Source organism: Haliotis cracherodii, unplaced genomic scaffold, assembly GCF_022045235.1.
Source record: "Haliotis cracherodii isolate W230 unplaced genomic scaffold, xgHalCrac1.p SCAF_13, whole genome shotgun sequence".
In the NCBI taxonomy this organism is placed as follows: Eukaryota; Metazoa; Mollusca; class Gastropoda; order Lepetellida; family Haliotidae; genus Haliotis; species Haliotis cracherodii.
Genome location: NW_027266268.1, coordinates 23,177,956 through 23,203,573, shown reverse-complemented (window position 1 = coordinate 23,203,573; position 25,618 = coordinate 23,177,956). Strand labels below are relative to the sequence as shown.

General features: G+C 40.7%; 3 protein-coding genes across 4 annotated transcripts in view; 2 read left to right on the top strand and 1 right to left on the bottom strand.

Moving 5' to 3' along the window:
• The first annotated feature begins 3,894 nt into the window (after positions 1-3,894).
• On the top strand, positions 3,895-9,011 carry LOC139459075 (uncharacterized). Its single transcript, XM_071240516.1, has 4 exons — positions 3,895-3,982; positions 5,082-6,668; positions 7,244-7,786; positions 8,631-9,011. Exons 1-4 carry the CDS (start codon positions 3,895-3,897, stop codon positions 8,906-8,908), a joined length of 2,496 nt encoding a protein of 831 aa, XP_071096617.1. The 3' UTR covers positions 8,909-9,011.
• A 2,208-nt stretch (positions 9,012-11,219) lies between these two features.
• LOC139459778 (deoxyhypusine synthase-like) lies at positions 11,220-23,769 on the bottom strand. Its single transcript, XM_071241442.1, has 9 exons — positions 23,687-23,769; positions 22,970-23,194; positions 19,206-19,370; positions 18,389-18,607; positions 18,136-18,222; positions 16,922-17,027; positions 15,406-15,509; positions 14,407-14,532; positions 11,220-14,101 (listed from the first exon to the last, which is right to left on the bottom strand). Exons 2-9 carry the CDS (start codon positions 23,162-23,164, stop codon positions 14,003-14,005), a joined length of 1,101 nt encoding a protein of 366 aa, XP_071097543.1. The 5' UTR covers positions 23,165-23,194; positions 23,687-23,769; the 3' UTR covers positions 11,220-14,002.
• Positions 23,770-23,964: 195 nt separating this feature from the next.
• LOC139459776 (protein SCAI-like) overlaps positions 23,965-25,618 on the top strand; it is a 46,911-nt gene continuing 45,257 nt past the window's right edge. For both annotated transcript variants that reach the window (XM_071241441.1, XM_071241440.1), the window contains exon 1: positions 23,965-24,065. In XM_071241441.1, coding sequence (XP_071097542.1) covers positions 23,965-24,065 — 101 coding nt within the window. The remainder of the gene's footprint in view (positions 24,066-25,618) is intronic.

The following is a 25,618-nucleotide window of genomic DNA, read 5'->3' as shown; positions in this document are numbered from 1 at the left end:
AGTTGATGACAAAGTACTCATAAATGCTTTACTTTATTTCACTACTACTAGAAATGATTTTGATATATTCGGAACTCGGATCACACAAGATTGGGGAAATAGATTATATACGATGGTTGAAAAAAAGGCGTTCAGATATAAAGATTCAAAATGTCTTTATATTGGTCTCGACCATTTTTCCATATGGGGCAAAACCATTAGTAGAAATCGGTTTTCTCAACGATGCATATAAGAGATGTTAAAGACTTTATACCTGATATACCTCCTATATACCCCTTGGGAATTTTCCTGAAAAGTGAGTGAGTGAGTGAGTTAGGTTTAACGCCGCTTTTAACATTATTCCAGTTATATCACGGCGTGTCAGCTTAATGTGGGAGGAAAGCCCGAAGTGATGCTGGTCTCAGACGTTTACCACTTCGGTGAAACCCTTTCCTGAAAAGATTGGATGACAATGAAAGCCAGGGTCACTCAGTATTAACTAGTCAAAAACACCTTGTGGGTATTTATCATTAAATATTGACGATAGTATACATGATCTCAAGGGCAGAGTAACGATCGCATCGCCTTTTGGGTGACCTCAAGGTCACTTAAGTTCACAGAATGACACCATTTTCTTAGTAACGTACAGATTCTCGTACTTTTTTTGGATGAGTCCCTTCCGGGATTCGAACCCACACTGCTAGAGTGAGGCACCTAATCTCCACCACAGTGGATGTTATGTGTGTCAAAAGCGGAGTGTATGCCTTTTTACACTCCACATATGCACATAATCACTTTCCTCTTTACATGTCAAGCTCATATCAAGTGTTACGGCCACTCGCACACTGAAGACTTGCAAACAGTACAATTCCGGGGCATGGGAATTTCATTTTCAAATTGGTACTGTATTGGGTGTATGTTTTCCGGGAGTGTCCATAGCTCGTTATTAGGGTAGAAAGCGGCATATTACTAAATAGAACTGCAAAAGGGATCAAATATTTATTAAATGTCAATTGCAAGATAATAGCCAATCTAGATTAACCGCCGAAACAGATTCCATTGAACAGCTGTGAAGATTATATAAATGGACCACTGAAATTCAGGTGTTTGCAAAATGGGTGAGCATGTCCTGTCCTACCAGTAGCACGCGCCATTCACACAATTTGCATCAAATAAGTGCCAGGCAACGGCGGCCCCTAAACAAACCGAACAATCGAGTGATTCGTGAACCAGAAAATCCAGTGAAACGATGGTGCATATACTGATAAATGTAAATTGTTGTCTTGTTGGTAGAAATAAATTTTCAAAAGCTGCCGTTTACCTTCGAAATAGGCCATTAACAGCCCGCTATATATAGGTTATTGACAAGCTCTATTAAAACAAGTACACAATATAGTTTACACTACGAATGCAGATTGTTTGGGAACTCATAAAGAATGTAGGCAGCATAAATTACATACCAGGACAAGAGGGTCTTGTGCAGAAATAAAGGTGAAATATCTCGCCCGATCTAAACAACGCATTCAATCGAAACGAAAGAGAAACGAGGAATGTGTTGCAAAGGGAGGTAAGTTTTGCGTGTGTTTATATCTCGCGACGGATGTTGTTTTGGGGGAATTTTAACGTTCAAATCCGTCAAGAAACTGACAATCAATTTTCGTGTTTTCGCCATTCCGGATTTTTCCCGTCAGCCGTTAAACTGCAGGATTCGCGTATCTGAAGGGACATAATTTAAAATCACAACTTGCGAATATTTTAAGGTGCTCCGCCGAAAACCCCGTGTCAGGCCCAATGTAATTCTTGAGAGAATAATTTATAGGGGAAAATAGCGTCAGGTAACATGCACTTATGAAGTAACACGTCCAGGGGGGGGGGGGGGGGGGGGTCCTTGTCAATGTTGGGGGGGGGGGGGGGGGGGGGGGGAATAGAATGGTGTGTTAAGTCCGAAAAATGGTCAACCGCATTGTCGACTAGCATTGGCTTTTACAAGACATTAAATATAGCCATACAGTTAGATTTTATGTCGAGTTGAAATAAAGAACCACCAAAGTCATATTTGTACTTAGCAAACATTCTGACCATCTAGAATTCTGACGTCAATTAGTCGGATTTTTTTTTTCAATCTGGAACCGGCATCTCATGGTATGTAAAACAAATACGTTCACTACTCTTAAATGCCATTCCAAGATTGCAAAAGATTATTTTACCCTTGACTTTCGATTGTAGTTCTTCAAATGGTAATGAGGTATAAACGAAGTATGTCATTGAAAACTCTGAGTTCAAGCACAAAGTTATCACGCGGTCATTAAATCAGTTGTTCCATACTTTGTCAGATTGGGTGATGACGTGACGTAGGGAATTAACTATGATCGGAATAGAAACAGGGACTGGGGGGGTTTCTACATGCTAAATGAAGCTATATGTACTGTAATAGGTCTTCCCACTCGGGTCAACTTGGCGTATTCCGCTACCTACATACAATCTCGGGAAGCAATCGCGTCGTAATATCCGAATAATTCACTTAGAACCGCGTTACGCTGGTTACCGTCACATATAGTTCGTATGACACGACGGCCGTTTTTAAAGTTTATTCTGTCCTTAACAGTTTTTACGAATACACATTGATTTGACAGAAATAACGTTAACATTTATATAAGGTTCATGAGTGCCGCTAGTTTAATTTGTGATTGTGTCTTTCGTGTGATATTCACGTGCACGAAACCAGATCCAATATGGATTCCTGCCAAGGATGGTCGAGGCGATATTGATGTGAGACGCGTCGAGTAGGGTCGACAAGTTCGGATTGCAGGGGGACGGAAATACACGACTCAACAACAGGTTTTATAAACACCTGAAAAAGGTTAAACACACATCCCTCGATATTTCTGCATGTCCCTTACCGGTAGAGCAGGACATGCTTTCCCTTTTTCTGAACACTGATTTTCAGTGATCCATTCATATACTTGTCACCACTATTTTGCCTTTTACGCCGAGTGGATAACCGAGACTGAATATTCTCTGGCGTTGACATTATATATCTCCATGTATATGTTGGATATTTTTACAAATATTGTTTTCAGTTTACTAAATGTCTATGGTACCACTAATACATACTGACGTGACATTGCACGTGTCGCCAGATGGTCACAAGTAATATGTAATATCATATGATGCAAAGAGTGAGTGAGTGAGTTGAGTTCAACGCCGCTTTTAACAGTATTACGCGGCGTGTCAGCTTAATGTGGGAGGAAAGCCCGAAGGGATGCAGGTCTCAGGCGTTTACCACTTCGGTGAAACCCACGAGCACGGGTATGGTGCTGACAAACCTAGAAACATAATCGGGGCGAACCGGGATTCGAAACTACAATCATAGGTTTCTGGTGTGCCCAAGGGACGCAACTCTGCACAGCGAATCGCAGCGCCCAAGACGACTGAGAGAGAACAATAACAAAAATTGTTTTTCATCCAATGGTCCGCTGACTCATATGGGACAAACCTCATCAGTGTAGGTTTACAGTATACTGCTTGCTTTCATATTATGCTGACAAAAGGAGTCAATGATTAGGCGAATATGTTAGCTATCATGAAATAATGACCTTGAATGTGTTTTAAACAAGAAAACTGCAGGCACGCTTGTATCCACAAAATTTACATTTGAATAATGTATGTGTGACGCTCAACAAGAGTGCTATTGTACTGTGCCTGTTCTGATGTCAGCATGCTTATGTTAATGATCACAAAGCAATGTTATAATACACAGGATAAACACTGTAATTACCAAAAGCGATTAGCGTGTTCTCATTACGTCTGGCAGCTGCAGCGATGTATTAGCTGTGCATGTAATATCACTACACAACTCCTGGCCGTGTGATAATTGTACATTCCCGATGAATCTGTAAGACTACCTATAGGCCGATGTGGAGGGTGGACGACATGAACTGCTGCCCCGACAACGACGACAGTGATGATGACCCGTGGACCTCACTGCAATCGGTGCAGCAAAGTAAGCATGAGGTGAGGTGAAATAGGGTTTAGCGTCGCGTCCAAGATTAATGCACTTATATAGCGACGTGCATGCACGTGTGTGTGTTTGTGTCGCTGCTTGTACTAGTCCGTACCGATGCCGATTTATAGTGCTAGCTCACTGAGATAAAAGCCGCAGTTTAACATGAATACCCCACTCAGACACAGTGCACTGACTCAGAGCCGACCAGTCCTTGTTTTAGCTCCTTAATGCCGAGCGACAGACAGGGTCACAATAAGTGCCATCTTTTAACGTCTTTTGGTATGACGCGACCGGGGATCGAACCCCGGATCTTCCGCTCTCTGGACGGACGCTCTACCACTAGATTACGGAGGCGGTATGAGTCGTTCATACTGTTCAAGTGTTTGTTTGTTTGTTTATTTGTTGTTTAACGCGGCATTTCAGCAATATTCCAGCTATATGACGGCGGTTTGTAAAAATCGAGTCTGGACCCCGCAATCCAGTGATTGACATCATGAGCATCGATCCACCTAAATGGTATACGATGACATGCATCAACCAAGTCAGCGAGTCTGACCACCCGATCCCGTTAGTCGCCTCTTACGACAACCATAGTCGCTTTTGTACGGCAAGCATGGGTTGCTGAAGATCTTCACGGGTCTCAAGTGCTTGTAGTCAACATATACTTGATACAATATCTGAACCGAAACGTAGCACAGAAAAACCAATTCTGTCGTCATTGATCTTCATGTTTCTAAAATGACACTTAAAGATAAATAATCGAGGTTAGGCCAGGCTAATCAGAGGTTCATAGCAAATGGAGGTCTGATTCGGTGACTTGAATGATTGTGTGTACCCTGTGTTAGACGTTGGTAATAACATTGACCACTGGTTTGTCTGGACTGTATGTAGTTAGAGATAGTGAGTGTTTAAAACGCCTTAGACCACCCGTGACCCCTGATATTGCTGGAATATTGCGGCGCAAAACAACAACCATCCCTATGTATTTGAATAAACGAATAGATATAACGAATAGATGGTATTCCAATATTTAAGGATGTTGTACAAATGATAGCCTATGCACTATGTTTCCTTATGTAAAACCTTGTACACGCAGGGCAGTTACTCGGATGCCACTACAGGGCTGGAGCAGAACCAGACCAGATCTTCACCATCCAGGTGTACGACATCAGAAACACCAATCAGGTCTTGCCGGCAAAGTACGAGTCGTTCCCTATCGACAGGACCTCAAGCTGTGCCAGCAGCACAGACCACATCCGGTCCATAGCAGACAGGTATGGGGTACTATTGGACACCATCTACACTGACCGGAGGGAGACAGAGGCGGTGATTTATGACGACCGTGACCTTCATCTTGTGTTCATTGATGTCAGAGCTCAGGATTACCGCGTTCCTTCGTCCAACTACACAGAACAAGGCTGTGTAGGCATTGGTCCCAAGCGGACTGTTGCTTTCTTGAAGAAACTGATTTGTCAAAGTGAAAATTTTCAAGTTGGTGAAAACGTTGGTTTGTTCTATAGAAAACTACGCTTAGATGATGATGCAGCTATTGGTGCGTGTGTGAAGTTCGGGGATCATTTGCTTTGTGTTGATGAATTGAATTTACAAGTTTCGTGCTTCCATCGTCCGAAGCGGCAAGTTGAGAATAAGTATATACTGAACTGTTTGAATACTGCCAATGTTGGGGAAATTAGGAACAGGTTCAGGGAAACGTTCCAGGAGGACTTTCCGGGACTTCAAACTGGAGCTGAGGGTATCTGGTTTACACAGGGGAAGAATGTCCTCAAAGACAAAGACTTTCTGTTCATCACCACTTCACTTCGGCAACAGTTGCAGGATAGAGGGAGGATGGTGGTTCACGTAAAGCCACCAACATGCTTCCCAGTTGTAATCAAACTCCTGGGCTCGAACTCGAAAGAGGCTGTCCACCACGTCCTCGTCGTGCCACCAGACATCACTTCCTCCGAGTTTAGGTGCGAGTCCTCAATTCTGGTTGAACATCCGCCAAACGCCCTTCATTTACTCATAAACAATAGAAAGCTAAGAAAGTCTACTATGACAGAGGAAACTGGGTTTGTTCCGAATTGCACTGTAAGTGTTACAGTTGCTAAGAAGATTGCTGTGAACATATGCATCGATATGGGAATGTCAGGTCTGAAGAACGTTCAGGTGAAGTTGTACAAATTAGACACAGTCTCAGATCTGAAGAGGCTTCTCTCCAGGCAAATACATGTTGATCCAGCCGAATTCCAGATGTTCTTTGAGGACAAGGAAGTTATCAATGAAAGACAGTTGGTGGAGTATCGCATACGAGACGGTGATACGCTGTTTGCTGTGCACTTCCAGGATTCTATCCATCTCATGATTCGCCAACCAGGTATGCCGCCATCTTGTTTGACTGTGGAGAATTTTAGACTATGCAAAGTCAAAAAGGTTAAGACGTTTCTAGCACAGGTTCTGAAGACAAACAGCGAAAATGTGAATATAATTCATATGGGAAGATGCTTAGGGGAAGACGTCAGCCTTGGGGACGCTGGGTTGTTTTCGGGGGACACACTGTTGATTCCAAGGGTCATCCAGGACGATTCCAGAGAAGAAGAGGTGAAAAGGGTCTTCGTTTCCACGTGTGACGGAACAGTGCGAGTCACGATGGCAGTTCTCAGGGCAGGCATAACATTTTATGGTGAGAGAAAGTGCAAACTTTGATACGATTAGTCAGGTTTTGTGAAAGCTGAACTTTTTTTCGTAATTGCCTCATCAACTTTATTCCGAACGTAATGGTCATAGTTTGTAGCATTGTTTGGCAACCGATTGGCCATTTTGTCGAGTTATCATTACAAAGGAAGTGTTGTTTTATGCAAAAGTCAACCATATTTGATCTTTATCACAACGACATATAAATGAACAAGTCTGGGTCCGATGGGATACGATGACATATAATCAGCCATATTGCAGGTGGTAACCACCAAATCCAATCCTAATTTTACTTGGCTTCTATACGAGAACCACAGGATACTATTCAGCCCTGTGGGGCAGTCGGGTAGCCTATTGGTTAAAGCGTTCGCTCGTAACGCCGAAGACCCGGGTTCGTTTCCCGACATGGGTACAATGTGTGAAGCCCAATTTTGGTGTCCCTGCCGTGATATTGCTGGAATATTGCTAAAGTCAGCGTAAAACCAAACTCACTCAATCACTCACTCTTTTGTCCTGTATCACCACCGTGTTATAAAAAAAAATATTTGGAACTTGTTATTTCAGCACCAGATGGCATCTCAATCCACCGTATTGAAGAACAGTTATCTACCAGACGCAGCAGAAACTGGTCACAAGGATTGATGCTAGGAAGCATACCGTTGTCCAGGTCATCACCTAGAGGATCGTCCTCCAGCATGCAGACCTTACAGCAGAGCTTCAAAACACTCTTTGGGGCATCCACCGAGTCTGAATCAAGTCACGCCGAGAAGTCACCTCACATCCAACTCCACAGTAGTCCTGACACGTCAAAGTCCAAAAGGATGCTGAATCGTCCCTCACAGAAACTGACCCTCCCTGGCCACCATTCAGAACCAGACAGCACAGCCTTAAAACGGTTCACCTTGTGCAAGGAGCTCGCACAGGAGGGTGACAAGCTTATGTTCCGAGAGTCGTCCTTGTATGAGGAAGACGTATCTCAAGGTGGCTCCGACAGACGATTCCCGTCATCGGAGCACACAGTCAACCCCACGTCCCCTGACGTTGACGTATCCGACACTGATTCTCCAAGGTTCTTCCGATCACCTAGTCTTCTGTTTCCGCCACAAGGTATGTCACAGCACTAGTCTTTATCTGGAATATGTATAACACTCATAAAAAGTAAAAGAACGATTTTTTCATGTTACTACAGCTATGGACCATTTATTTTACACAAAATCACCCAACCACAGATTACTTTTTACAAACTATTGCCACAAGGTATGTCACAGCACAAATGTTTATCTAGAATATGTTTTCTACTCAAAAGAAGCTAAAGAACGACTTTTTTCATATGACTTTGGTTAATTTGTCTTGTCATAAACCAATTCATTTTTACACCAAAAAAATAATTAAAAAATGTATTACCCGGCCACATATTACAAACTGTTGCAGGAATGAGTGGTGGTTAAATAACACAACACAACACAACACAACACAACACAACACAACACAACAACAAACAACACAAACTGGTTAAATAGACATAATCAAATTTAACAACGGTTCTTTCGGTTTGCATAAAAAACAAACTCGGATAACTTTTTTTGCCCCTCAGTTTAGTTAAACGGAAGTTGAAATGATTAATCAATCCCGCCTTCATTATACTTCAGGATCTAAAATGTCGCTATTAAAGTTTCGGTGCCGTACCTGCAGACACGTGAAGATCCGGGGTAGAATAGGTCTTCAGCAACTCATGCTTGCCGTAAAAAGCAACCATGCTTGTCGTAAGAGGCGACTAACAGGATCGGGTGGTCAGGCTTGCTGACTTGGTTGGTACATGTCATCGTATCCCAGCTACGTGGCTCGATGCTCATGATGCCAATCACTGGATTGTGTTGTCCAGACTCGATTATTCACAGACCGCCGTCATATAGCTTTCAATAATAACCCGGCATCTCTCCTTTCCTTCCAGCCATACAAAACTCTATCCTAGAAAGCGTCTCTCTCGAACTGGGTCACACCTGGAAGAGGGTTGCACTAATACTCGGAATGTCTCACTCAGACCTGGAAAACCTTGAATATCGTCACCATGGTAACCTACACGAGCAGGCCCTACAGGCTCTGCTGCTATGGAAACAGCGTGAATCGAAGAAGGCGACCGTAGCTAAACTGAAAGATGCCTTGAAAGAATGCGGTCTGACCCTAGTTGCAGACGCCATCAATGAAAACATCAAATATGAAACAACATGAACTATACAGTTGCGACAATGTCCCTTCTAGACTTCCATGCTATGGAATCCTCATCTAAAACGCACACACTTTCATACTGATTAATAATATAACGTCATCCTGAGTACCTTAATAATGCCTATATATATATATATATATATATATATATATATATATATATATATATATATATATAATGTGACGAATCAACGCCCTTAAGCTTGATCAACGCGCTACATTATTACCCATGCCAATGGATCAGTGTGCTCTCGATTTTCATTCTCAGCTCCCTGGGGAGTATACTTTCTGCAACAAACGCAGTGCTACCATAACTGTGAATGGGTGAGTGTGGTTTTACGCTGCTTTGTACATTATTTCAGTCATGTTAAGGCATGTCTGCTTAACGTGGGAGGAAATCCTAAAGTGACACTGGTCTTCCTGGGCTTGACAAACCAAGGATCATAACCTGCACGAATCTGGGATTGAACCCCACGGATACTGGCACGACAATGATGGGTTCGATTCCCGACATGGGTACAATGTGTGAAGCCCATTTCTGGTGTCCCCCGCCGTGATAATACTAATAATAATGAGTCAATTTGTATGACGCCAAACTCCATACCAGGTCGTGTGCTCATGGCGCTTACATAATACAAGGGTAACACTTGTCAAAGAGAAATGTTTTAGTCTAGCCTTAAAGGCAAATAGGGTCTCAGCAGTTTTTTAGGGTTTCTGGGAGTGTATTCCACAGCATTGGTGCTTGACAGGAGAATGATCTGAAGCCATGTCCCTTTAACACTACACAAAAGCTGGGATTGTGATATTGCGGGAATATTGTTAAAAGCGGCGTAAAACCATAGTCACTCACTCACTTCTACTTGCATCATCATGGGGCATGTGGTGCATCATGTCATTGGAATAGGTTGGTTTTACATCTCTTCAGTCATATCATTGCGTGTCAGCTAAAGTAACAGGTCATGGGGTTCGGTGAAAGCTACAACTACGGGTATGGTGCTGAGAGACCAGGGATCGTAATGGGACTGTGTGCACAACCAGATCCCGGCAGCCAAGGACCCGTGAAGATTCCGGGGTAGAATAGGTCTTCAGCAACCCATGCTTGCCTTAAAAGGCTACTAACGGGATCGGGTGGTCAGGCTCGCTGACTTGGTTGATGCATGTCATCGATCCCAATTGCGTGGATCGATCCTCATGATATTAATCACTGGATTGTCTGGTCCAGACTCGATTATTTACAGACCGCTGTCATATAGCTGGAATATTGCTGGGTGCGGCGTTAAACAACAAACCAACCAACCAACGCTGCAGCCAAGGGACGTAACTCTGCACAGAATGTGGACTGACATGGGACTTGTTCATACGCTTCTTGGTGCTGTGGTTTGCTGGTTCCCTTGTTGTAACTGTACACCTACTTTTACTTTCGAGAGTAGCTTGTAATGCACTTTAAACTTTCTCCTCTTGCCACGTTATGGTTTCCCTATATGATTTCTCAAAATTCCTGGTAAATTAAAATCAAACGATGATTGATGTGTGATCTTAATTGATACCAACTCTGAACCTCATGATTGTCAAGCCACGGACATTACATCTCTGCCACTGGGTCAGAGTGATGGATGAAACCTTTAAAAAAGGATTTTTTGTGCGAATATTTTATGTCAGTTTCAAGTACTCATGTCAGTTTTCACATAAAACACATTTCGCATTTCCAAGTTTACTCACCAGGAATGGAGTTGTGCCCACACATCTCTTGGTGTATCTGCCAACAGTTTTGTTCTTGGTGGAGGCCTATAAAATTGTAGGTGTATTGGCCCATACACCTTGATCAATAACTCTTACACATACACAACAGTCCCATGTCCATATACTGGATACTGGGCAGTGTGTTGTCTGGTGTATGTAGCCTATCTGGCAAAGACCCAGTACAATTTCACACATGGATAAGGTCAAACCGATCTTAGTGTCTCCATACTGGCGATATTGCTAAAAGCAATATAATACTAACTCACACAGGTTAGAATTGGTCTTCAGGCTCGCTGACTTGGTTGATGCATGTCATCATATCTCAGTTGTGTAGATGGACATTCATGATGTCAGTCACTGGATTATCTGGTCCAAACTGGATAAATTACTTACAGTCCGTCAGCCTATAGCTGAAATACTGCTCAGTCTGGCATTAAACAACAAAAAACAAAACTGGCTACTCCTACTTTAACTTTATCAACAAATGAGTAAGTGAATATGGTTTTACGCCGCTTATAGCAATATCTCGGTCGGAAATCACCAAGCCAGAATCATCAACAAGCTGTCTCAAAACCCAGTATATTAATGAGCATAACAGACAAACGAAAATAAGTATGTTGTATGTTCAAGTTTAAACACAAAAGTAATTGGTTAAAACAATAATGTCTTTATTCAAAAGGCTTTCATCAAGCATCCATGATCCTCCAGAAACACAACAACAAAAATAACAGTTATAAATATACTGATGCTAAAAAATAAGAGTAATGTTTACAAGTGTGTTCAATCAATCTGCCTTACATGAACAATCAGGTGAAAGTACAACACAGTATTTAGAAGTGGTGATCGTTGACAGCATGGGTCATTCAGATTTTTTTTGAAAAACTGTCAGTGGTCAATATATATATACATATATAAATCTGACCCTTTAATCTATTATTATTTGTTTACAGTAAACAATGTTTATAACGAACTGACTGATATAACGAACATATTTGTAAGTCCTGGCCATTTGCTGTATATATGCTTATGAAGAACTACGGTTATTGCGAACTAAAATTAGTGGTCGTTGTAAACGTAGTTTACTGTATTTGTATTTTGCTTCTCTTGGTCTCAACAACTTGGCTGACACCCTTTTGAAAATAACTTGAAGAAAGTACAAGAAAATAAGTGAGTAAGTTTGCCCTAACACCACTTGAAACAGTATTTATGGTGAAATTCAAAAACATGTCTATGGTGCTGACAAACGTAATCAGGACAAATATGTTATTGGGACCCATGTTCATTGGGTTGTCGTGCCCAAGGGACACAACTCTGCACAGCAAATCGTGCCCAAGACAAATGAACCACTGATCAAGAATCAAGACAAATATGACCCCTGGCACATGTTATCAACACAACCAAGAAACATTAAAGTAGAGTATACTGAGCATATACTGTACAACAGCTTTCACCGGGGTGCATTTGCACAGAACACACAATGACTATTAAAAGTCAAATGTTGATATCATGTATGGGGGTTAGTTTAGCTGGGGCTACAATCACTTAGGCCAAGGGAAATAATGTAACTGACAAAAATGAAACCAGTTTTGTAACTGTCATTACGTATTTTATCACATCTCTGTCTCTGTCTACGGTATATCACAATCAAGACACAGTCAGTATCAGGTGATGATATCAACATTTCCCAGGATCTAACATGATATCATTTGGATCTGTTTGGTGTTACATGATAGCAACATTTCCCAGGATCTAGCATGATATCATTTGGATCTGTTTGGTGTTAAATGATAATATCAACATTTCCCAGGATCTAACATATCATTTGGATCTGTTTGGTGTTACATGATATCAACATTTCCCAGGGTCTAACATTATATCATTTGGATCTGTTTTGTGTTACATGATGATATCAACATTTCCCAGGATCTAACATGATATCATTTGGATCTGTTTGGTGTTACATGATAACAACATTTCCCAGGATCTAACATGATATCATTTGGATCTGTTTGGTGTTACATGATAGCAACATTTCCCAGGATCTAACATGATATCATTTGGATCTGTTTGGTGTTACATGATAACAACATTTCCCAGGATCTAACATGACATCATTTGGATCTGTTTTGTGTTACATGATAACAACATTTCCCAGGATCTAACATGATATCATTTGGATCTGTTTGGTGTTACATGATAACAACATTTCCCAGGATCTAACAGGATATCATTTGGATCTGTTTGGTGTTACATGACAGCAACATTTCCCAGGATCTGACATGATATCATTTGGATCTGTTTGGTGTTACATGATAACAACATTTCCCAGGATCTAACATGACATCATTTGGATCTGTTTTGTGTTACATGATAACAACATTTCCCAGGATCTAACATGATATCATTTGGATCTGTTTGGTGTTACATGATATCAACATTTCCCAGGATTTAACATGACATCATTTGGATCTGTTTGGTGTTACATGATAACAACATTTCCCAGGATCTAACATGATATCATTTGGATCTGTTTGGTGTTACATGACAGCAACATTTCCCAGGATCTGACATGATATCATTTGGATCTGTTTTGTGTTACATGATGATATCAACATTTCCCAGGATCTAACATGACATCATTTGGATCTGTTTTGTGTTACATGATAGCAACTTTTCCCAGGATCTAACATGATATCATTTGGATCTGTTTAGTGTTACACAATGATATCAATATCTGCCAGCCCTTGAACAATAATTGCAATATGATGTATCATGATATCCTCTCCAGGGTTTATGATATCAGGATCTACATCCACATGGATATCATCTGGATTTGGTCATATGCTCAACTTGCAAACAGATATCACTGAAAGAGTGACATATGGGTGTACTGATTGGCCCATCATTAACAAGCAAATGATATCACTGGGGATCAACTTTGACGATATGACTGAGGTCAAAGATGTGGTGTAACCATGGTATCTGTAGATCAGTTCAGTGGTGCTTCAGAGATCTAGACCCATCATGCAGGGTCTGAGAGATGGTGATGTAACCATGGTAACTGTAGATCAGTTCAATGGTGCTTCAGAGATCCAGACCCATCATGCAGTGTCTGAGAGATGGTGATGTAACCATGGTAACTGTAGATCAGTTCAGTGGTGCTTCATACATCCAGGCCCACAATGTTAGTTCTGACAAATAGTGATTAAACCACGGAAACAATACATCAGTTCAGTGGTGCTTCATAGATCCAGGTCCATCATGCAGGGTCTGAAAGATGGTGATGTAACCATGGCAACAAGCAGGATCTGGGGTCTTGAGATATCACAGTGCTGCAGACAGTCTGAAATCTACACATCATGGTCGGATCTTGTAGAAAGCATCATATTCCTTTTCCCTTCTTGCAAATGTTTCTGCCACCATCAGTGGGAACACTAGACTTGCCTCAGCACACACCTGGGGAATAAACAACATAATTCAACATCTCTATTAGTGGGAACATTAGACTTGCCTCAGCTCATACTGGTCAGTCACCCAATGGACAGAGCTGGGACACATCACCCTGGTCAGTCACCCTATGGACAGAGCTGGAACACCTCACCCTGGTCAGTCACACTATGGACGGAGCGGGGACACCTCACCCTGGTCAGTCACCCTATGTACAGAGCTGGGACACCTCACCCTGGTCAGTCACCCTATGGACAGAGCTGGGACACATCACCCTGGTCAGTCACCCTATGTACAGAGCTGGGACACCTCACCTTGACAGGCTTGGCTGTTTTCCTGATCTTTCCCCATGAGATTGCTTCGTCTGGGCTGGCTCCCGAATCACTGCCGTCAAACTCAGATGCTGTGTTGAGGTACACAGAGAAATCTGCACCATTACGCTGAAGCACATACAGAAATATGGCTACATACAATACACAGGTCACATCTGTAGGCACCATTTTTCTCATACATTCTGGGAAAACACGGATTACATGGTGAAACGAAATTTCTGGAACATTAAATGGAACAACTCAGAATACCATATTCGACATAATAAGCATCCAGGGCGCTCTCAAAATAAAAAATAGGGGGCTCTTATTAGGATATTATTTTGGTGAAAAAGACAGAGTTGAAAGATAAATTTTGTCGTTTATGCTGACAGCCTGAAATGTTTATATACAAGAGACACATTTTTCCAGAATTTAAATGCCCATAATTAAGGGTGCATATAACACACGAGTATGTATTATATGTGAATAAATAAGTGTTGTGTCCATTGATCAATCGGAAGGGGTGCTAATTGGTATTGTTCACTAGGCAATATACTAGCCGTGGGCGCTTATTAGAGCAGGCGATTATTACGTCGAATACAGTATACACACATAAAATAAAGATTCCAGGATTCCTGTTCTCCATGACTTATATGCAATCTATTTATATACACAGTGAGCTGATATATTTCATAATTTTCAACACTTACCATGTTTTAACTTTCAAACGGTGTAACTTCAATGCAAGCTGACATAGCAGCTGGTAAACTTAAGAAGTGAAAATAGCAGATTTCATGACATTTCCACCACCTTTTGGCTAACAGCCCTTTTCCAACTCTTTTCCAGGCTTCGAAACATTTGAATTAAATTCCATGATTTTGCTAGGAAGTAACGGCCTGTATGATTTTGCCAGGAAGTAACGGCCCGTATGACCCCAGTAACACTTTGTTACTGTTCATGTCACCAGGGTCAAGGAGAGAACAGGTCAATAGAGCTCCTCACCATGAGGTTGGCATTGGCAGTGTGGTGTTTGACGACGCCACCACCCAGGATGATCATGCCGGTGTTGACAGCGTAAACGGCCTGGCTGTTCACCCTCCGGATGTCTGAAACACACAGCATGATTAATCCCCAATCACAAAGAAATTTACGGAAATTATGGCTACTTAATGACGCAATAACTTCCTGCAGCCTTACCTTCCACCCTCCAGCCCTAGATTCCACCATTTTAAGGTGAGCTAACCCCTACTATGGCTACTTTATGATGTGATAATTCCATGGAGACCCAAGGTGCTATTTGTTTTGCTACTTAATGATGTGATAATTCCATGGAGACCCAAGGTGCTCTTTTGTATTGCTACTTAATGATGTGATACTTCCATGGAGACCCAAGGTGCTATTTGTATTGCTACTTAATGATGTGATAATTCCATGGAGACCCAAGGTGCTATTTGTATTGCTACTTAATGATGTGATAATTCCATGGAGACCCAAGGTGCTATTTGTATTGCTACTTAATGATGTGATAATTCCATTGAGTGAGTGAGTTGGGTTTAACGCCGCTCTTAACAGCATTCCAGTTATATCACGGCGTGTCAGCTTAGTGTGGGAGGAAAGCCACTTCGGTGAAACACACTATCATGGGTATGGTGCTGACAAACCTAGAAACATAATCGGGGCGAACCAGGATTCGAACCCACGATCATAGGTTTCTGGCGTGCCCAAGGGACGCAACTCTGCACAGCGAATCGCGGCGCCTTAGACGTCTTGGCCACCCGTGCCCCCTTAATTCCATGGAGACCCTAGGTGCGATTGGTATTGCTACTTAATGATGTGATAATTCCATGGAGACCCTAGGTGCTATTGGTATTGCTACTTAATGATGTGATAATTCGATGGAGTCCTACCTTCCACCATGCAAAGGTGAGCTAATAGTCAATAGTGCTACTTAATGTGACAATCCCATAGAACAACATTCCACTATGATAAGGTGAGCTAACAGCCACTAGTGCTACTTAATGTGACAATCCCATAGATCTACCTTCAACTCAGGCAAGGTGACCTAACAGTCACTATTGCTACCTTCCACCATGCTAGGTGAGCTAACAGTCACTATTACTTCTTAATGTGACAATCCTATAGATCTACCTTCAACTATGGCAAGGTGAGCTAACAGCCACTATATTGCTACTTAATGTGACAATCCCATAGATCTACCTTCCACTCTGGTAAGGTGAGCTAACAGCCACTGGTGCTACTTCATGTGACAATACCATAGATCTACCTTCGACTCTGGTAAGGTGAGCTAACAATCATTAGTGCTACCTTCCACCATGCTAGGTAAGCTAACAGTCACTATTGCTTCTTATTGTGATAATTCTATAGAACTACCTTCAACTATGGCAAGGTGAGCTAACAGCCACTATATTGCTACTTAATGTGACAATCCCATAGATCTACCTTCCACTCTGGTATGGTTAGCTAACAGTCACTAGTGCTACTTAATGTGGAGCCCTACCTTCAACAAGGTCCAGCACAAGTCCAGGGTTCTTGAAGGAATGGAAGTAGATCATATCACCCAGAGAGCCGTCGGTCAGCGCTGGACAGAAGACTGGAATGTTGTTCTAGACAGATGTAAACAGCAGTTATAGCAACAGGAATGAAACCATGCAAAATATAAATAACATGAGATTTGAAATCGGTGGGTCTTACTTATTACTTCGCATTTGGTGCCTCGGAATTTGGAACCGACAGTATTCAATGGCAAGGCAAGGGAGTTAAGTGACTTTAAAAGTCTAGTTTCAACCCTTGCCAAACTAGGCTGGATATCTGGAGTTGCATTTTGGCTGGACTAATGAGTCTATGCACAGTCCAATCAAATTCGCGCAACCAACTAGACATTCGATTTGTAAACTACATGGATTTCAACGTGCAGATTTCGATTGACTGCAGGATTTGCCAAGCATGTGTACCCTCAACTGGGCATCAACAAAAAAATTCCAAATTTATTCATTTTTTTAATCAAGGTGCTCAAATGCTTTTATGCACTTCGTGAGGTAAGGACCAGAGGCGGATACAGCTTTTTTGAAAAGGGGGGGGGGGGTGTGTGTGTGCACAATTAAGATCTATTTATTGTCTTTGGTGGAAATTTATACAGAAATAAAGATTTTTTTCGAAATAAAAAGGGGGGGGGGGGGGTGCACACCCATGCACCCCTCCTCTGTATCCGCCCATGAGGACTATTTATTTACAATATAGATGTTGATTATTGATCAGATTGGCTTAACTGGGTGCTGCCTTTTTGTTTGAAGCAAATGCAAGTTATATGAGAAGTGGAATCTGACTGGTCAATAGAAGAGACGTAGAAGGCACATAACTCGTAATGGCCACTGGTGGTGCTAGGTGAGCCTGGAAATCCCAGCTTAGTTCGGCAAGGGTGGTAACTGAACTTTTACAGTTAGTTTACTCCCTTGCCTTGGGAAGATGGTGAAAGACTGAAACACCACTTGTATCTCATCAAGTAATTTTGAAAGGTTTGATGACATGTAACTTAAAAACATAGGTCCTGCACAAACATGGACGACACACTTACATTTGTTTTATAATGCAGAAACCATTTAACCACAAACTGATACCAAGTCAACTGTCACAAAACAATATTGCTGAGTGTGGTCTTAAACAACATGCAAACACAACAGTGGCAACAGTGATTGTTTATAACATTTCACTGACCTTGTAGGCCCAGTAGTAAATTGAGTCAGTGTTGTCGATCTCCTTCCCCAGACGCGCGATCATCTTGGACGGACTCCATGTGATCCCCTACAACAGACAAACAGAAGTCAGCATATAAATTGTGATCTCTTAACTTACAAAAATAATTTGTAGGGGAAGAATGTTGGAACTTGGAAACAACTGAAATGTCTTGTATAAAAACAAATGCATACAGAAAACTTAAAATATGTTCAAATAGTGGAAAGAAGCTTACTTCTTCTTTTTGTTCGGCCACCATCTTGTCAAGGATAGGCATGACCCAGTCCTCGAAGAAGCAGTAGTTCTCATTAGGCACCAGCAGATTGCCGATACGGTTGATGCCTTTGTCCCTCAGGTCCCGCCCATTCAGTGCGAAGTCGCCCAGGTATGTGGGCGCCATACACTTGATGAAGTCTTCCTCTATCCCTCCTGCCGTTGTCACCACCACATCAACCTATCACAGTCCGGGGCAATGGTCAGGAGACATAGATCTTTTTATTAATGCATGGACAGTTTAGCAACGGTTACTAGTCTGAAGTAAGTCATACTAGACATGAGCTTCGATGAGTGACAATATATCATCAGACCTGAACCAAAAGACACTAAAGGTTGATAATGTCAGCAAAAATCAAAGACCTCAGGGTTCCCAATGACCTTCAAATGTTCACTCAAAGCACCAGAAATACTAGCCATGTCCTTTACGGATAGTTGTGGCTGTGTTCCAAGTACCTCTCAAATTTTTTAGGGGCGGTCAGGTAGCCTTGTGGTTAAAGCGTTCGCTTGTCACGCTGAAGACCTGGGTTCGATTCCCGACATGGGTACAATGTGTGAAGCCCATTTCTGGTGTCCCTTGCCGTGATATTGCTGGGGTATTGCTAAAAGCGGCGTGAAACCATACTCACTCACCTCTCAAATTACAAAAATTTCCCAATTTGGGACAAAAAATAATATAAAAAATTCCAATTTTCCTGACATAGGCCCTCTTGTTTTTGTTAGATTGGGCTTCTTCGTGAAGTTAATGGATCTGGTATGACAGCTCACCAGGAACTCACCATGTTGTGTTGCACGAGATAGCGGATCACTTCTCGGACCCCAGCGGACACAAGGTTGGACGTGTAGCTGAGGAAGATGGTGCAGTTGGACCTCTCTCTCCCGCAGGGGTTCAGATTCATGTGGTGTTGGTCTTCAGGCGACATCGGCTGGAGCTTACAGTCGATCTGAATACACATTACAACTGCTACTTTACACACTGTAATCAGTGGAGGACGTAACTTGACACGAGACAGGACCCCCATTACATGTACAGGTTACTACCTGAGAGAGGGTCACATGGACATGTGACTTACTGTCAATAAACCATGGCTTTCTGTAAATAGCACAAAACAATTCTTCAAGTGTTATTCATCAAAATAGTAAAACAAGATCAGGTAGTTATTTAAGGATTGTGTATTTTTTTCGGTTCATTGAGGTATGAATCGAAAAACCAGTGTGCAACCTGTACGCGGATTCTTACAAAAGTTTGCACATTGGTTTTTCGATTCATACCTCAATGAAACGAAAAAAATACACAGTCAATGCTTATAATTAAATTCGACAGCATAAAACATGTTTTATCTACAATAGTTTAACCAAAAACAGTTGTATATATCAAAACAGACAAAAATGACGAGATTGATAAACATTCCAGGTGTAGGAATACATACTGTGGCGTGACATGAATCAGGTGATTGTTTAATTTATGCACATAAATTGACACGCCTACACTGTCAGTAGCCAATCAACGGAGAGCAGGATCAAAACAATGTTCATTGGACCTGTCAGTTAAGACAAGTTGCAAAAAGAACTGCAACAGTCAGACTGTAACAAACTGGAAGAAATATGTCCGGGAGAAGGCGGCCGTTTCAAATTACATGGTCAGTTACCGCCAGATTCAAATATTATTTAATTATTAATAATTATACCAGTTATTGAAATAATACCAATTATTGAAATGGTAATGTCACATAATGATAGAATTCTGTGCCAAAACATGAGCCAATAGCCTCAACCTGGCTGTGAGTATCATTTTCAGCATCCTCTGTTATCCAGGGTATGATATCTCCAATCTATCATCATAAATACCCTGGACCAATTCACTACCACAGCTTTATTCTGAGCCTGATTAGAAAGACAGGATGATGACATCCATGAACTAGCCATCCAATCAAATTACTCTCAAAAGCAAAAGAAATTATGTTCTAGCAACATGAAAAAGGGAGATTGTTGCTTCACTTCTAAAATTGAAGTTATGGTAGCAAATAAGTCCATGGTTTATATCATACTAGAAAGGAAATATAAGAGAACTTAGTGTCATAATATGGACTATCATCATTAGCAGAACTTACTAGACCAAACAAAAGATGATTAACAGTCTTAGATGTAGTGTGTACTCTAGACAGCCTACCGTCTCCTGTATGCAAGGCGAGTACACTTGACACTAATTAATTCAATTACCGTGACAAGCCCACTTAAGAGCGACAACAGCCTATTTGATTAAAGCGTCCTGTATATATCCCCAAGCGTGATAGTTAATGTCAATCGTTAATACGGAGGATTTCTGATCACGGACTGTGCAATTTCGTCACTTGCACACAAAACATTCTGAGGATGAACCGTGTAATCTGCACGCTGTAAAGTTTATGTATTAGCTTTTATCTAACAAAAGTTAAGTATGATGACTTGAATGGGGACCCATCTCGCGTACATGTTACATCCTCTGCTGATTGAAGTTGGACAAGTAGATTAAAAACAGACTGACATTTAAAACTTGCAAAATGAAAGAATGTGTACTGAGAACTACAGATAAGCAGTGTATTTCTGTAAAATACCACCCAAAATAGTCAAAACCCAATTACTTTCAATAAACTTGCGTACAGAAACTCATGCATTAAATGAAAAACTCAAATGTATAAAAACAGCATGCGAAAATACCCAATGAAGCTTTTTCAGCATGTGTACAAAAGAGCTAATTTCCAAAACACAATTACGAGCTAATTTACTTTCCGAACCAAGCCTATATATTTAGAACAGTTATATACATCTGAAACATTATTTCATTTTTTTTAAATCTTAAAATATTCACTATTTTGGGGAAAAAACAAATAGAGTGATGAGTAGACATGATATATGAGTGAAACAATATTGGTTACCCAATGAAAAAATGTAATAACAGAATTAAAATAGAAACCCTAGAGTAAAAACTCAATTGCTCAAAAAAGTTATCTGGAGCTCTGATACTGCAAACGGATTGCTTAGAAATGTTGTTTAATTGGCAGTCTGGCAATCTGCACAAGTTGTCCCTGCACATCATGACTCTTCTTGATAAGCATTGGTGTTCAAATTTGAAAAAAAATAAATAATTGGCATAGCGATGTAAATATCGTATCCATTATTTGTTATATGTTGCATTTAATTAACAATTGTCAAAAAACTGCAATGTTTTTTTTTCACATTCTGCTAACTTGACAGGGTCAGTTGTCAAGGGTGCAATATCCACTGTAGCATGACATCATAGAATTCCAGAGCATCATCATGATTAACATAGCTGTACGAGTTCACGCAAACAGAGAGTGTGTCAGAAAATTACCCATTATTTTGTTGTACTCTTAATTTCTATAAACATTATGTGTTGTCAGATTTGCAGGTGTTATAGGGCAGTTGAAGCTCAGAAATATAAATATGGAAACCCCAGGATTACATCATGTGACGTACATGATCTAGGTGCCCATGATTTTTCAACTTTATAAGTATGACAAGAGTGAGAAATTCTGACATTTCTAGGAGTGAGTGAGAGAGTTAGTATGGTTTTACGCCGCTTTTAGCAATATTCCAGCAATATCACGACGGGGGACACCAAAATGGGCTTCACACATTGTACCCATGTCGGGAATTGAACCCGGGTCCTCGGCATGATGAGCCAACGCTTTAACCATAAGTCTACCCGACCACCCAGACGTTTCTAGGAAGATTTAGGAGCTAATTTTTAGAGTTCATTTCAGCAAAGTCTGTATAACATAGTGTAACTGATAAAGGACAAGGATCAGAAATCTAACATACGTATAGGTTAGAGCATGAGGGTGTGGTGTCTAATTGTTGAAGTGGTTCGAGTCTGAGGCGCAGAGCTCCAGGATCCTAACCATTTCAACGATTAGACAACATGGTTCTCATTCTCTAACCTATTTAAACCATTTCCAACACGTATAGCACCTAAAATGCTTCAAAAACATTGTTTTGTTAATGGCATTTTGAAAGATATTCAGAAACTATATGCTTAACTGTGAGAACACTGTGAAAGTCGCCCCTGTGTGATGCACGTGAAATGTGTTCTCTGAGCATTTCACACGTGCATCTCGCAATTTGCCGACTCGGGTTATGAAATGCATGTCCCAGGACAAGTATACCATTCATTTTGGACCAACTTGAGCACATGTATCAATCACTCAAACATTACTTGCCCATGTTGATGGGCCTATTATGATTAAACATAGCCCTGATCATGATGATAGTAATTTATTTTCTAAATGTTTTTCATGAAACTGTTCTATCCTCAAGGTATCATCATTGCCAACTGGTGTTTTATTAATTAACAATTATGATAGTTAGCATGCAGTCAAAGACAAAGGAGCCATGGTTAAATTATGATTAGCGCCATGTGTAAAGCTGATGCTTTGTCTGAGTACTTAGCTGATCAGTGTGACCGTTAGCCAGTTGAAAATGGGCGCTAGAGCTTGGAGCCAAGTCCGCCCTTAACGCCATTACTACTTGTTGCCAGTCTTACCATTCTATTTATTTCCTCCACTGCCCTGCCAAAATTTGTTGCCTGGAAACCACTTCTCCTGTAGGATGTCATCAGCTTGTGGTAGTCGATGCCTTCGTTGAAATCATATCCCTTGACAGTCGGGGCTCCATCTGGCATGGGGGAGCTCTTCACCAGTACAGCCTCAGTGGCTACAGATGGGGGAAGATTCTCCATTCTAATGTGTCTAAACCGCTTATTGTTTAACTGTAAATAGACATATGACAGGTAAATTTACAAAAATCTGCTAGGACTAGTGACATTTCCTTGTGGACTACCATCTGGTCTAGAACTTAACACTAGCCCGCTAGCCCAAGGCTTATACAAATCCCTGTGGGCTAGTACAAATTTCCCCATTGTTTTAACATTACATGGACATTTTATCTTTTAGCCAGACTAGAAAAAAATTGAGATTAGTTCTAAGTACTTCTAACGGTCCGATTTTATTTATTCTTCACTATCTTTGGCCTCGATCTGCTACAGCCTTGAGTTGCTTTATACCTAAAACTAACATTGGACAATGATAGCAAAGATCAGTCATGTCACTCACCAGGCCTAATCTTTGGAGAGTGAATCTGAGTTAGGTTAGTGACAGCACTATATATGCAGGATATATGTATGATATGAAGGCAGTTATTTCCATAGTCATAACCGAATTAACCTATGAGCATTTCATTCGCGCACACATAGAATACTTACATGGAACTGTTATCAAGTAAATAAGTGCAAAATCGGGCGATCAACTCGCAAACCGGCTATGTTGTGATTTCACCACAAACGCACATGCTTCCGGTCATCCCTGACATGCGCATTCTCAGTAGCCTCTAAATATAAGACAAACCTTTTGTGAATAATTGACAAGTTTGCAAATAATTATTTTCTTTGGAAACTATATTTACGATGATGGTAAAAAATATCCCATTTACGTCAAATATACGATAAATAGGGTAGAGGGTATGGCAACCACAAAAACAAATATGGCGGACGAAGTACCGACCATGGATGAAAACGAGAGAAAAGTCGTCAACGAATTCTGCCACCTGTTGGAAAAATCGAAACAGCTCTTTAATGGCCTTAGGTGCATATTTTATTATTCTACTCCATTTTTCATTTTTGAATGAATGTATTGTAATATAACGATTTCTTCACACATTAATAATTGGTAATTCCTGCATAAACATGCTGTGATAAATGCCATTGGTATATTGGTAATGATATTTGTTTACTGAACGAAAGCAACAGGGTCTTATTTCGTTTTGATGGTTATGTTATGTCACAGCCCCTCAGATGTAATATCGCTATCTCAGAATCTCGTTGTACGTTGAATCTTTGATAAATACGAAGAATTTTACTGTTCCTTGTGGGTTAAAACTTTATAGACGTATCCATGGAAATTTTATTTCCCAAGTGGGCGATCAGGGAATGAATGATTACTGGGGCACAATATAATCCTGGTTCAACAAATTGCTATGAGTGGTTTCACAGTTTAGATTGTTCTGAAAATGCAATGATAGTGCCACTGGATCAATATTCATGCTTAGTTTTTTTCGTGATCTGTCATCTATATTCAATGTAGAATCTATTACTTTTATACATTGTGATGTGTGCTAGCTAAAACAGCCCTTTGCCAAAACACTGGAGAGACCAGCACCAAATTAATCAAAATGGCCCCATTTTTCATTGGTGAAAACTGCCATGTAAAAATGAAAAGGGGTGAGCTGAAATGATATATAGGTTTGCTGGTGCATTGTATGTTTTTGCAATGATACGATACACATTTTTCTCTGTGTCGATACAAGACAATACACTTTCTGAATTATATTGCTTACTACTCTGTTAATGACATCCAAGCAGTTTTGTCAGTCAAATGTCGCAAAATGTGTTGTAATTAGTGTTCCAAGTTCTAATATAGCCACTACAGGCATGTGTCTACCATGTCTACAGCTAGCTCTTCCTTTGAAATATTTATGTTTAAGAAGTTTCCACCATGTCCACAGGATTTTACGTAAATATGTGTACCGCACTGTGTATGGTACAGTGATACATATAGTATAGTGACCTTGCAGTATCGTTTCACCCCTATAAAAGAAAGAATACAATAGAGATTTGAGATTATGTGTTTAATGTTGTCACTCTGTATTTCAATAATTTATAAAATATCATTTTCTGATCATTGATCATTAGATCATTTAAAAAATAGTCATAAATGTCTGTCTTGTGTAAACAGATTAATTAGTTCACTGATTAGGTATTTACCTAACATGCTTAACAATGGGATTAACACATATTCCAAGTTTAATTCTTCAGTTGGCGTTAAACTCACTCTCTCAGTAGGTTTCAACTACTTCAAGAATCCCGGGGGTTTATGAGTGTGTGAGATATATTTTAAATGAATGCCGCTGTTCGCTTACAATTCAATTTTCAGACCAAATGGGGGAGTCATTTCGGCATGGGACAATTTAGCCACAACCCACTATCATGTGTATACTGTGAAGGATCCCATTTCTCCAAGCCATCATAGCGCTATGACTACCATAAGCATATATTAAAGTATGGGAGATGTAATAATCTTGGCGCAACAATCGCTTTGTGGAACAGGGCCAAGTATCAGTTACAATAGTAACATTGCAC

Excerpts from the sequence above, each read along its gene's own strand:
- LOC139459075 (XM_071240516.1), top strand. The coding sequence starts at position 3,895 with ATGTGGAGGGTGGACGACATGAACTGCTGCCCCGACAACGACGACAGT. Across the intron at positions 3,983-5,081 it reads ACTGCAATCGGTGCAGCAAA|GGCAGTTACTCGGATGCCAC; the intron begins GTAAGCATGAGG and ends TTGTACACGCAG. Across the intron at positions 6,669-7,243 it reads GGCAGGCATAACATTTTATG|CACCAGATGGCATCTCAATC; the intron begins GTGAGAGAAAGT and ends TTGTTATTTCAG.
- LOC139459778 (XM_071241442.1), bottom strand. The coding sequence starts at position 23,164 with ATGGAGAATCTTCCCCCATCTGTAGCCACTGAGGCTGTACTGGTGAAG. Across the intron at positions 19,371-22,969 it reads TGGAGGAAATAAATAGAATG|ATCGACTGTAAGCTCCAGCC; the intron begins GTAAGACTGGCA and ends ATGTGTATTCAG. Across the intron at positions 17,028-18,135 it reads TTTACTACTGGGCCTACAAG|AACAACATTCCAGTCTTCTG; the intron begins GTCAGTGAAATG and ends ACATCTGTCTAG.